At 44.2% G+C, this 13,977-nt stretch overlaps 1 protein-coding gene across 1 annotated transcript; it reads right to left on the reverse strand.

Moving 5' to 3' along the window:
• Window positions 1-1,650: 1,650 nt before the first annotated feature.
• On the reverse strand, window positions 1,651-13,781 carry LOC308436473 (CKLF-like MARVEL transmembrane domain-containing protein 2A). The gene is made up of 5 exons (XM_080937405.1): window positions 13,644-13,781; window positions 12,759-12,917; window positions 4,386-4,487; window positions 3,721-3,803; window positions 1,651-2,068 (listed from the first exon to the last, which is right to left on the reverse strand). The coding sequence occupies exons 1-5, from the start codon at window positions 13,689-13,691 to the stop codon at window positions 2,065-2,067; spliced, it is 396 nt and encodes a 131-aa protein (XP_080793531.1). The 5' UTR covers window positions 13,692-13,781; the 3' UTR covers window positions 1,651-2,064.
• Window positions 13,782-13,977: the final 196 nt, after the last annotated feature.

Raw genomic sequence — 13,977 nt, forward strand, 5'->3', positions numbered from 1 at the left:
TGGGAGTTGGGTAATAACTGGACTGTAAAAAAGGAAAAATAACAGAATGAATGGAAATAGGCAATCTCAAGGATGTGAGGTGGGAGAACCCTCTAGAAAGCACCAGAGACCTCTGAGATAAGAGACTTTCAGGACCCAAAGGGAGGGAGGGACCCTAGATGAAATGCCCTACAGTAGGGAGAGGAAACGTGTACAATCCCACTCCAGTAGAAAGGGCATCAAGTGGAGGGATGGAGTTGCCATCCCACAATCAAAACTCTGATCCAGAATTGTTTCTGTGCAAAAGAACTGCAGAGACAAAAACGGAGAAGAGACTGAAGGAAAGGTGGTCCAGTGACTGGCCCAAATTGGAATCCAGCTCAAGGTTAGCCTCCATGACTTGACACTATTACTGATTCCACGGTTAGCTTGCAGACAGGAGCCTAGCATGACTGTCCTCTGAGAAGCCCAACAAGCAGCTGACTGAGACAGAGGCAGATACTTACATCCAACCATTGAACTGAAGTCAGGGACCCCTGTGGTTGAATTATGGAAAGGCTGGAAGAAGTTGTGGAGGAGAGTGACCGCATAGGAAGACCAGCAGTCTCAATTAACACAGACCCCGGAGATCCCCAACCAAGCTTCAGACACTAGCTGGTTTGAGGCCCCCAACACATATACAGCAGAGGACTGCCTGGCCTGGCCTCAGTGGAAGAAGACACGCCTAACACCCCTGGATAAGTACCCCTGCCAATAACATAAGTTTTCTGCTTGTTGTCTATTCCAGAGGGTAGGGTTCCTCCCCCTTTCCCTGGTTTTGGTACTCCCCTACCCCAACTACCAAGACCATGGGCCTAAAGGTTTCAAAAAGAGGACGGGAGTGTGGGCGGGGGGGGGGGGGGGAACAAACCTTCTCCCTAACCTACTTAACTTTATTTTTTGCCTCTAATATGTATATGTATATATGTTTCAGCATCCTGCCAAAGTCCAGGTGTTCACTCAGAATCTGCACCCAGGAAAGCTCTAAAGTAGCTGGGTACCCACAGGTGCTCCAGGCTAGCCTCACAGACAGTTCCGGTTCCAGCTGAGACTGCACTTCCTCCGCCATAGCTGGTTCTACGGATCCTGGAGACAGTGGCAAAAGAGCCAGCTCTCCCAGGACTTGAACAACCTCCCAATTTTCTTAGGGTTCCTAAATACAGAAAGTACTCACCCCAAAGTCAGGAGGAAATGGTCTAAAGAACAGGATGACCTCACTCCTGCTTTGCCATTACCCCTTCCTAGTTCCCCGTTTTAATTTAAAAAAGGGAAGGAATGTTATTTTGCAGGCGATTCTGATTCCACCTAGCAACAGTTTGCGTCATTACCTGCACTACCAATAGGTATGAGCCAGGAGCAGCAGAGGCAGCTCTCTCTCTCTCTCTCTCTCTCTCTCTCTCTCTCTCTCTCTCCCCTCTCTCTCCCCCCCCTCCCTCCTATTCCTCCCTCTCTTTCTCCCCCTCCCCAGCACAATTTCTGGCCCCTTCTCTGCTCCCTTCTGTCTGCCACTGCCTTCTCCTCCGGTCTTCACACCCCTCCATTCCCACAAATAAACCTCCCTTATACCAGGACTGTTTCATGGTGTTTATTTCTTTGTTGTACACCTTGGCATGGGTCCTCCAGGTACCCCCACCAGCCACCAGATTATATTTCATAATATTTATAGTTAAGAGGAAGGTCAGCCACACCTACTGGTAATACAGTAAAGAGAATTTTACGTTGTGTGGGGATCCTGAGTCCCCGAGAGCCTTCCCCAAGGACAACATGGATTGTTTAGAAGTGAGCAGAGATCACCTCAAAAGATTTAGGAGAACCAAGTAGTTGTCTAAGTTGTCTTATTATGACAGGAAAGGTACTTAAGGTTTAAGGTTGAAGTTCAGCAATTGCAAGAAAAGGCCAAAAGAGCTATCTCCTCATCGTTCCAGGTCTGCACACATACACGGCTATCAGAAAGGAAATAATACCATTTCAAACCCAGTGATGACAATGCATGGTTCTGGGGCTTGTGCGATGATTTAAAAAAAAAGGTCATAGATGCCACAGTTATCACCTAGAAGGAGAAAATAAAGACTCAGTCATTGATCATACCAGTTTAATATATAGAAACAATCAGTTGGCTCTCTACAGGAAGCTGTGTGCCTGTGTGGTACTGGGGATTGGATCCAGGGTCTCAGGTATGTGAGTGCTGTACCGTGAGTTACACATATCCCTAGCTCCAAAATGAGGTCCAAAAACAGTAAGATTTCTGTCAGCCGTTGTAGACATGAGAGACATGGCTACCTTGTGGGAACTGACTCTGCTTGTGGGTTAGAGGACTGAGTGACCTGTTTCAAGTGCAGCTGACCACTCCCTGTGCTCCTCAGGCCTGTCACCCCCCCCAGGATCTCCTCTCCCTCCCAGTCTGCCTTCTGCTGCCAGCTCTGCTGTCCTCCTATAAGCACATGTAGGTTGTCTTCTGTAAACTCCCCAGACAAACCCTGTTCTCTTCTGCCTGCTTGTTTGCTTTCTGCTTCTTGCTACTTCTCAGAAACATCTGCATCCTGGCTGCCTAGAATTCTTCATCGTCTGCTCCCTCACATTTCCTTAACTCTTACTAATCTGCAATCTACTATTAAACTTCAGTTGGATGTTGCCATGAGGGGAAAGATGAAGGGGAGGGTGGGAGTGGAAGAGGGGGAGGCAGTGGGTAGAAATATTGTCAGAAGAAAAATAAATCCATGTGCATTTTTGTGTAATTCCTCTCACTGAATGCACTGCCATTAGAATTAGTGAACAGCTGAAGTCTGGAAACAACCGGAATGATACCCATAGTGAACGGAAAGAACATGTGATCGGAGCTGGTTTGTAGCTCAGTGAGAGGTATGAGAGGTCACTAACTGAGCACATGTGGAGGCCTTTGTTAATCCCCAGAAACACATGGACATGCACATGCATACACATACCACTTACATACATGTACACAGGGCCACACACATGCTCAGAAACATACAGGCATGCATGGACACAAATGTACATACAGGTGCACACACTCATGTACACACAGGCAAGTGCACGCAGGCATGAAGGGCAGGGGAACAGGTCTATCCACACAACAGAATGTTAGCAAAAAGAACGAAGTATTAATATGGATATGCTATTGTCATATGACATAGATGACTCTCAAAATAATTATGATGGATGGAAGATGACAAAATGAGTATATATTAAGCTATTTTTAGAAAATTCTAGAGAATAAAAGCTCATCTGCAGTTACAGCAAAAAGTATAGATATGGAAAACAGAACTAAGTTTTATAGAAAATACAGTTACAGAAAGCAGATGAGTGGACCCCTGGGGCTGGAGTTGGCAATGAGACCATGAGGAATATCTTAGGGGTTTGGATGCGAATCATGAGCCACTCAAACAGACTCACTCTGGGAAATGCATTACTGAGTGATTTTCTTGTGCAAACTATCATAAGAAAACAGATACTAAGATGTCACCAGGAGACATCATCTCACTGGACAGCTGTTATATGAGCAATCAGCCGTACCTAAGAGGGTCTGCCATGGATGGCTGTATTGATTATCCTGCCTCTGGTGGATGCTTTCACAGGTGTATATCCGTGTCAAATTGATGAAATGACACCCACAATGGAAATGCAAGCACCTTTCATGTCAACTATGGAAACACAACCTTCTAAAATGTAAAATTTTTTACGTACTTCCTCAGCCTAAGACCTCTGAAGTGTCTCATTTGAAGAAAAATGTCGAAGAAACAAGAGAGTGCGGCAATTCCCATGAGGACCTAGGAAAACAAACGGCTGCTCATTATTTTGGGTTTGTACCTAGAAGGAAGGCACAGTTGCTCTCCCTTGTCTTTTATCAGAGGTGACGCACTGTGTACCCTTCAGACCTCCTCATCCTGGACCCAACTTCTGCCATCCCTGGTTTCATGCCCAATGGTGCCACATCTTTATTTGTGCTTTTCTTCTTCTGACATACATGCAGGTGACAAGTAACTTGACTAACTTCCAAATCATAATCTTTTTTTTTTAACTGTATCTTGATCATAAAAACGTTTACTAAATTCATCAATTTGCTATGGCTGTAAGTTTTATTTATTTGATCATGTGAGACATAATTTATATACACCCGGCTGTCCTTGAACTCACTTTTGAGCCACGGATGGCTTTGAACTTCTGGTCCTCTGCTTCTACCTTCTGGGTGCCAACACTACATATAAGCTTGAGGCACCTCAGTAGGTTTTTGCAGTGCCATAGAGCAAGGAAGACAAGAACTCTACAGGATGAGCTCCCTCCCAGCCCCTCACCCTAGGATTTGTTTCAGTGATTTGAGGAAATAAACAGCTCAGCAGCAAACTCCTTACCACAGCCGTTAAGTAGGGCTTTGGCAGTGATCGTCTAGCCTTCACAGCAAAGAATATGGCGCCTACGAGGAACACACAGGAGAACACACCGTTGAAGATATCCTGAAAGTGGGAAAGAAAAGATGGTCTTAGAAGCCGTGTCCCATCCACCCTGAAAACAGCACTGTCTCCTCCACGGAACCACTCTCAAATGCCTCCCTCTCTCTGACCATTTAACATGAAATACATAAAGGCAAATGTGCTTCTGACCAGGCAGATCAGCCAGAGACTCCCTGCTGCTAGCCTCTGTGAGTGGAGCACAAAGTCTAAACTTAACTGGCCCAGCCCTCAGGAGACATGGGATACCATCTTGTCTACAGAATCAGGTGTCAGAGGCCCATCAAGAATCGAGTGAATAAAGGCATAGCCAGGCCACTTTGATGGCATCTCTGTTGGGTTCTCCCCTCATCTTTCTGCTCCCTCCTCTCAGGGGCTTCCATGAGCAGTGTTGCTGACTCGAGTTTCTTTCTCTCTCACTTATCACCGGGGAGCCTTACAGCTTTCTCTTCACCCCACCCCTGGCTCAACCCTGGACCACCTTCCACGATGGCTTGCTCCTCCATCAACTTTTTTCTTTGCATTCCTTGGGAATTTGGCCTTCCCTTACAGAATACAACCTTTCTTCTCCCAACAAAGAATATGTGATAAAATAATAAAGAGGAGAAAAAACAAAACAAAAGTCCCAAATTTCTATGTATTTGTGCCAAATGTCCCATTTTGTATTACTTGTTTTTTTTTCCCAGAAAGTCTAAATTTTCATCTTTTTAATTTTAGTGGGATGTACAATCTCCCTGCCAATACTCTAGCATTCTCTCATAGAATATTCTGTACAAGTTTTCTTTAAAAGAAAGACTTTTAAGTTTTATTTTTATTTTATGCATGTGAGTATGTTGTCTGTATCTCTGTATTTGTAACTAATCTGTTCAGTGCCCAGGGAGACTGGAAGAGGACATTGGCGTCACAGTAATTAGACTCACTGCAGCTTGGGCACTGCTTGGCTGCTGGGATCCTAACCCAGCTCCCCTGCAGGAGCAGCCAGTGCTCTAAACTGCTTAGCCATGTCTCCAGCTCCTGTCCTAGTCTTCTTCACTGCCACCTCTGTCACATGCAAGTCACAGGATGTATAGATGTCTGGATTCTCTGGCTAACTTCTGCATTGGTCTGTTCAGCATACCATTATAAAATGCTACAACACAATCCAAACAACACAAGCTCATCTTCTTAGAGTTATGGGGCAGGAGGACTAAGATCAATGGACCAGAAAATCTGGTTTCTGCTGAGAGTCCTCTCCCTGGCTGGAGGCAGCTGCCCTTCCCTCTCTGTCTTCATATGACCTTTCATTGGAGAGATGAGAAGGTGGGTGGGGAGCAGGCAGAGAAGATGCTTCTGTCTCTTCTTGTAATGACGCCAATGCTCATTTTGGACCAGGGTCCCAAACTTAAGTTTTCTGTTTCCTCCTCATGACACTCTCAAAGGCCCAGTCTCAGGATATGAATTTGTGGAGGACGCAGACATTCAATTTGTAACAATTCCATTAGTTAATTCCTGATCTACCACCAAAGCTTTGTGGCAAATCAGGTATCTGATTAAGAAAATCCATTCTTCCAAATGCTATTCTTCCGAACACTTTTATTTGTGATGTTTAAATTTCTCATGTTAGTGATACAGAACTATAGTTTCATGGTATTTTCATACATGTATATGAAGTATTTCAATCTGGTTCCAGGCTCTTCTATCACCTTCTCTTTGTGCTTCCCACTCTGGATACTCTGCTCTTCCCAACGGTCCCCGCCTGCTCCGTGTGTGTGTGTGTGTGTGTGTGTGTGTGTGTGTGTGTGTGTGTGTGTGCGTGTGTGCACTTCCGTGTGTGACCCAGTGAGTTTCACCATGGCTGTTTTGGGAGCATGGGTGGGGATTTGTGTACGGAAGCAAGGCTTCTTACCAGTGGCTCCACACTGAAGAAAATGTCTCTTCTGTCTGCGTCAATCCTGTGACTACACATACATCTTTAGGTCAGGCCAGCAGCCCCTGAACCTTCCATGGAGGGTGTTCATGGGCCACACGTGTGCATAGAACCACAGCTGTTATGAATTCAGGAGTGTGACAGCCTCTTCAGTCATGTCCATGCAGGAGAGGTCACCCTTGACAGTTGTTTCTGTCATCTCCATAGTAGTAACTTCACATCTGGGATTGCAGCAGACTTTTCCCAACTCCTTAGGTTTTCCCTTGCTACCCAGTCACCAGATTTCATAATCTTGTCATGAAGCTGAACTTGTCTCTGCAGGTTTATTCTCAGACAGGAGATAGACTCTGCCTGGTGTGAAGGTTTCATTTTCCCACTGTCCTCTGCTACAGGCAGGAGCTCACTGTCTGGGCCCTGGGACCCAGAATCACTCATTTGGAGCAGCTGTGGCTGCAGCTCCTCTGTGTTCTCTCTGCAGACTCCTGGTACATGGGAGCAATCCTTGTTCCCTGCCCCAGTCTGCACACACCTGCATTTTCTTATCACATTTTACTCAGATTTCAGTTCAATTAGAGACAGAATCTGCTGGATTTCCAAAGAAAGGCTTCACTGAGAAATGCAATGTTGGCTCCACAACTCTTATTAAGATCAGATGTGTCCTTGGTGCCTAGTTTGTTAGGATTTTTTAAAGAGTTATTATTGATCATTACCAAATAGTTATTCTGCAACTTACAACATTTTTGCTGTGAATACAACAGGGTAGAAGTGCATTGATAGGATTTGAGGACAAATCACATTTGCATCCCTGACGTGGATGACGCTTCTCTGCTATGGTTTTTGTGGTTGCTCTTTGATGTGCTGCCTGATTGGTGTGGAACAGTTTATTGAACATTCTGTGTTCCATGTAAGGAAGACCTGTGTTTATTTTTATTCTAACATCTGCTTTGAGGTGGAACCCCTCTCATTTAGAACATTATACACACTTTAAAAAGGGAGTTAGAGGAAAGGGAGACCAAGGAACTGGAATGGAAAGACAGGACGTGATTCTTACATGTGGGATTCTTTCAGCATTTGACAAAAACAACATTTCAAATTTCTGGGAGAAAGATGAGTGAATTAATAAAAGAATAACAGGGTTATGGTGTTGACAAATTATTTAGTTAGTGATTAGGATAATAAGGCAGAAGCCTTGCTTCATGGTGCACTCCCAAGTCACCCAAACAGATCAAATCTCTTAAATGCAGCAAATAAGTTACCCGATGAAAATATACATTTTTAAAATAAGTCGTTTTTCTGTGCACCTATTCAAGTGTGTGATTGAGCTGTTTTTGTAAGTTATATTTTTTAAAGATTTATTTATTTATTATATATAAATACTCTGTAGCTGTCTTCAGACACATCAGAAGAGAGCATCAGATCCCTTGACAGCTGGTTGTGAGCCACCATGTGGCTGCTGGGATTTGAACTCAGGACCTCTAGAAGAGCAATCAGTGCTCTTAACCACTGAGCCATCTCTCCAGACCAAGTTATATTTTTTCTGGTAAAAAATTAATTTCAACTTTCCTATATTTTAGCATTAAAGTTTATGTTTCCCTTGTGATCTTCTAAACTTCTGTTTTTCTTTTGATATTTGCACCATTTTCTTTGTCTTTTCGTTTTTCTCGGTTGTCTATCTTATTTTTCATCCCTGCCCAAGGACCTAGATTTCAGTTCTTTTCTCCTCTTTGTCCTTCTCCTCTTCCTTCTCCTCCTCCTTGTCCTCTGCCTCCTCCTCCTTTTCCTCTGCCTATTCCTCCTCTTCCTTCTCTATCTTTCTTCCTTCTCCATTTTCCCCATCCTGTTGCTTCTCTTCCTCCTCCTTTTCTCCTCCTCCCTCCTCTTTTTCTATCTCCTCCTCCTCCTCCTGCTTTCCTCCTCCTTCTCTCCTTTCTCCTCCTTCTCTTCCTCCATTTCCTCCTGTTTCTCCATCTCTTCCTACTTCTCCTCCTCTTTTTCTATCCTCTTCTCCTCCTCCTGCCTCTCCTCTTCCTGGTCCTCCTACTCTTCCTCCTCTTCCTCCTCCTCCACTTTTGTCTCCTTGTCTTCCTGTGGAATCTGGTTGTCCTGGGACTCACTATGTAGACCAGGCTGATTGATCTGCCTCTACCTTCCTGAGTTCTGGAATTAAAGGTGTGGGCCACCAATCTGCTGATTATTTTTTAACCCTCACTGTTGATATTTCTTTTCATTTTTCATTAGTTTTGGGGTTACCTGTTTTCTTTTTGTTTATTGTTTTCTTTGAGATAGGCTCTCTTGTCTCCCTGACTTGCCTCAAAATCATGGTGTAGATCAGGATGAACTTGATGTTGCTTCTGCTTATGAGTACTAAGATTATAGAAACATACAATCAGTTCCAGCAGTGCTGAGTATCAAATCCACAAGTGTGCACATTTCGGCAAGTATTCTACCAACAGCCACATTCTCAGATCCAGTGTCTCTGCCATGTCTTTAATTCCCTGTTTTATTTTAATCTCGGTATTTCATTCATACAAACACTTGACTTCATTTTTCCTTTTTAGACAGGGTCAAATATTGGGACAGGCATGCATAGGTAATAGTTTAGCAACTGGGACACAACTTTATTTGGGTTATGTATACATTCCTGTTCTGTTTTAACTTTTTATTCTATTTTATATGCATGTTTTGCCCATGTGTGTTTCTGTGTACCATGTGCATGCATGGTGCCTGCAGGGTCCAGAAAAAGGACCCTGATGAAATGGTCCAGAAAAGTTCCAATCACTGGGAAATGGAATTAAATATGGTTATGAACTGCCATGTGCTGGGACTTGAACCCTGGTCCTCTGGAAGCTCAGCCTGTGTTCTTAACCACTGAGCTAACCTCTGATTCATCTCCCTCTAGCCTCATACATCCCTCTTTTAACAATGCATTTAACATTCTAAGACTCACTTGCATGTAGTATGCATACATAGTCCTGTCTAAACAAAACCTCTAGAAACTTGTTAGCAACCTCAAACCACCCTCTGCATCAAAGTGCTAATAAAATAAGTTTCTCCTTTCTTAATAATGACTTAGACAATTTCTACTGAAACTTATTCCGTATTGTGGAGAGGGATGTGGAAGGTAGAAGGGCTGATCTGGCCTAAACCTTTTTTGGTTGCATGTGCAATAAGCCAAAACTGAGTGTTCAAGAGAAAACTTTAGGAAGAATCTTGTATCTCTTATCTAATGAGTATGCACAATTGGGGTTGCATATGATTAAAATCAGATGCACTGTGGGAAAGGACATACTCTGTCAGCAAGTGCTCACATATAATTTAAGCCTATTAGTCAAACTGGAGATCCACCCAAATTACTCCCTTTGTAACTGAAATCCTCCTTTACTTGAACCTCATATACAAAGTCTCAAAGGGTAACCGAAGGAGACCCCAAGGGATAACTGAAGTCCTGATAACCTTCCCTCTTGTAGCTGCTGTCAGTCTTGAAAGTGGGTGTCTCTGTTCAATTGTTTCACTTTGAAAATAGAGACTACTACTTACTTTGCAGTTTCTGTGGGCTTGGGTAAAAGGTCAAGCATCTAAAAACACCTTAGACATATACCTTCACCACCAATTCCAGTGTAGTCCAGGCTAGGCTCAAACTTGCTATGTGCCTAAGGCTGGCTTTCAACCTTCCTTTCTTGTTCTTGTTTTTAAAACTGGGTTTCTTTATGGATCCCTGGATCTCCTGGAATTCATTCTCTAGTCCAGGCTGACCTCAGATTCAGAGATCTGCATGCATCTGAATCTGCAGTGCTGGGATTAAAGGCATGTGCTCCTACCACTGCCCAGTGTCACAGCCTTGTTTTATGTCTTTGGTTATTTAAACGACATTGGTTATTTTCGGACCCCTCAGGTCATCTATAATCTTGGAGTGTCAGAATTTTAATCTTTGAACTTGTTGCATTGATTTTTATGCATAATTTTCTAATTAAACAACTACTTTATTTGAAAAAACAGAGATAAATGTACAGATTTTAAAAGCATTTTTGCATAAAACTATATGACTATATTTTTCGTCAGTACTTGATATTTTTAAAGGTGTGATAGTATTGTTATGCATAACTTTTGCTATGAGTTCAGGATAGCCTTGAACTCATTTTTTTCTGTCTTGATTTTGGGTGGTAGGATTAGAGACATATTCTATCAAACACCTCCTATGTTTAGCAAATTTAATTCTTAGTTTGGGAAACTTTTAAAAGGTCAAGTGTACCACAAATCTCTTTGTGTTTTGGCTGTGGTCCTGCTTTCACTTCTGTTATGAGTTCTAAGGATGTAAAACAAATATCATCAGCACAAATCATGGGCTTTCTAGGCTCTGGGAAGCAAAAATTCAGATTCCAAACTACTTAGGAGGCAGAGATGGACAGAGGAAGAGATCAAGCCACTCTGATCTACAAAGCGAGTTCCAGAACAGCCAGCACTACACAGAGAAAACTCTGTCTTGAAAATCAAATCACAACACAAAATAAAACAAAATGAAGAGCCCAGATCTATGAAAGGGAAGCGATTTAGCTTTCTTCAAAGAGAAAGCTCACCACCACAGATCAGGTAGAGATCAATGATTCTTTCTTCTTTGTGTTGGCCCAGTGTTCTGTGTACTTTCTCCATCCTTCTCCCAGATGCAGGATTCTCAAGGTGCTGCTCTAATTTCCCAAGTCTCTGCTTGGCTTTGGCATTGGCTTACTTAAGGCTATGCCCTGGCTAGTTTTATGTCAACTTGACACAAGCTGGAGGGAACAGAGAAGAGAGTCCCAATTGAGAAAATGGCTCCATAAGATCCAACTCTAGGGCATGTTCTCAGTGATCATTGGGGAAGTGCCCAGCCCATTTTAGGTGGTACCATTCTTGGGCTGGTAGTCCTAGATCTTTACAAAAGCAGGCTGAGAATGCCATGGGCAGAGAGCAATCAAGTAAAGCTCCTCCATGGATTCTGCATCAGTGCCTGCTTCCAGGTCCCTGCCCTGTTTGAGTTCCTGTCCTGACTTCCCTTGATGATGAACAGTGATGTGGAAGCATCAGCTGAATAAACCCTTTCCTCCACAAGTTGCTTTGTTTATGATGTTTTGTCTCAGCATTAGAAACCCACACACACTAAGACAGGCCTTACCTGTCTTATTTGAAAGACAGTATTTGAGAATCCATATCACGAGTTCCTGAGACGGTACCTCAGGAGTCTACGGCAAGTCTACAGTTTGTATCATCACTGACCCTGCTCACCATCTCTAGAACCCTCGTACCCTCCCTTGATTCTCCCTTCTTTCTTCTCCTTCTTCTCTCCTCCCTCTATTCTTCCATGCTTCCCACATTTTCCTTCCTTCCTTCCTTTCTTCCTACCTTCTTTCTTTCCTTTCTCAACTATTTAGTTAAAGCAATATTGGTTACTTGTCTACACTATTTTGGGGCCCATAGAGAAGGGCTGACTTGCACAGATTGGTGGTCTGTGCTTTACTAAGCTGAAGGAATCTCCTCAGCTCCTTCACTGAGAGCATGGACTTCATCCTTTTACTTTGTCTTCTGCTCATTCTGCTTCCAGAGGTTCTCTTTTGCATTCTTTCCTCCTTTCCTTCTATACTTGTGGTCTTCCCAAGGACTCATAGATCCCTGGACACTAAAAGCTTTCAACAAGAGGGCATGGTAGATAGGTGGTTATGGCGAACAGAAGCATAGTCCATTACATTTGAATCATTTTCCCCCTTGCTGTGTCCTAGTTGGGTGACCCCAAGGGCCAGTTGTTTGTAATGAACAAGATGAGTTGGAACATGATACATTCATTGCCTAGGAGAGAGTTAGGTGGGTATACTCAGTATTTCCATAAGTGATGGGAGGGAATTCAGGTCCTGAGTTCGAAGACACAATGACAAGAAGTTTACATGTAGTCAGTCTCACTAGAGGTTGTTGATGTCTCCTGTGCTACAGAGAAGAGAGCACTCAGATTACCCAGCTTAGCCTCAGCCACAGGATGACTGTTTTAAGTAAACCAAGCTTCTGAAGATTTTTTTCTATTCAGAGACCTGACACTTTTTTTTCCCACATGATTGACATTTGCTTTGTTTTACTGTACAAGCTTATGTAGAGTCTGATTTTTTTCTTTGGATCCTAGAATGATATCCCAATGAGACATATGCCAGCATTATCAGAAATGGCTGAGAATAGCAAAGCCTCTGGCTCTTCTCTCTTTGATCCAACACAGTTACCAACTGGGAGCATCTCCTGCCCGGCTTTCCCTCTCCAACCCAGCTTCCCAGCCTGAGCACCAGCAGAGGAGGTGAGGTTGTCTTTTTTCCAGTTGTTAGAATGTGACTCACATCGCCTTCCCCAAAGTCTTTACTCACCGTCATAGGCCAGAAGACGAAGGGAATATATCTGTTGATGGCAAAGGTGTTAAGGAAGATGAAGAATATGCAGATTGCCACTTCCATACTGAGGACCAGGACCAGGACAGGATGTGGGAGCATTGCTTCAAAGTACTGTAGTGAAGAGATGAGGCAACCCTGGGTGGAAAAATAGAGAGAGCTGAGCTGCTGTAAGGACTCTCCCCTACTTCTGAGGACCTTTCCCATCCCAACAACACCTTGATTCCAATCCAGTATACCAAAGTCACAATCTTAGAGACGGCATGTCCCGACATCCAGAACTCTTTATTGCTTTCTTTCAGTTCCAACAGATATCGTCGAAACCCTTTTTTGGGGGTCGTATCCTCCTTAGTCTGAGCTGCTTTGAGCCGAAAAAGGAGTCTTAGCGGGTTTGCCATAGTTGTTACCAGAAGTTCTCAGCTTCCTACTGCCCAGCCTTTCCTGCAGTCCCTGAACAGGCCCAGCTCAAGAGAGAGCCTGGTGTCTCCTGACCTGTTCAAGGGCGGCTCTCAACTGACTTGACCACCAGGACTGCAGAATTCTAACGCTTGTTCTTGATTGGCGCGAGCCCACCTCATCTCGTGAACCAACAGGATCTCCTCCATCTAGCAGGACCCAATCAGTCCCGCCCTCCATGCACCAGGATTCCCTAAGGCCCCACTGGTTCTAAGGAAGCCCTTCCTTGAAAACAAGTACCAGGTTTGTGGCTGTTGCTCTGTCTCCCTGGGGACCTTTTCCTTCTCGACCTCCTGGGGCAGCCTTGTGGAGCAAGCAAAAGTGTAACCTGCACCACTTTTCCAGAAGGCCACAGGAGAAAGCAGAAGTGTTGCCTACTTAGAGGCATGCCTTTGGGATTACACTCACGTGGGCATGGGAGCTCTGTGGTGGCCTAGTGGGAGTACGTGTGAACATGATCTCAAGTCTCTGCCAAATGCTGTGGAGGGCTGGGTGACTTCAGCGCTCCTACTTTGGCTCGGTAGCAGAGGGCTTAGTTTCCGCTTGCTTCCTCTCGGTAGCAGAGGGTTTAGTTTCCACTTGCTTCCTCTCGGTAGCAGAGGGTTTAGTTTCCGCCGGCTTCCTCTCGGTAGCAGAGGGCTTAGTTTCCACTTGCTTCCGCTCTGTAGCAGAGGGTTTAGTTTCCGCTTGCTTCTGCTCTGTAGCAGGGGGTTTAGTTTCCGCCGGCTTCCTCTCGGGAGCA

The sequence above is a fragment of the Micromys minutus genome (genome assembly GCF_963924665.1).
Source record: "Micromys minutus genome assembly, chromosome: 24".
In the NCBI taxonomy this organism is placed as follows: domain Eukaryota; kingdom Metazoa; phylum Chordata; class Mammalia; order Rodentia; family Muridae; genus Micromys; species Micromys minutus.

Coding starts and splice junctions, on each gene's coding strand:
- LOC308436473 (XM_080937405.1), bottom strand. CDS start 13,691: ATGTTCACACGTACTCCCACTAGGCCACCACAGAGCTCCCATGCCCAC. Junction 4,488..12,758: donor TCGTCTTCTGGCCTATGACG/GTGAGTAAAGAC, acceptor TCCCACTTTCAG/GATATCTTCAACGGTGTGTT. Junction 3,804..4,385: donor AGCCCTACTTAACGGCTGTG/GTAAGGAGTTTG, acceptor TTGTTTTCCTAG/GTCCTCATGGGAATTGCCGC.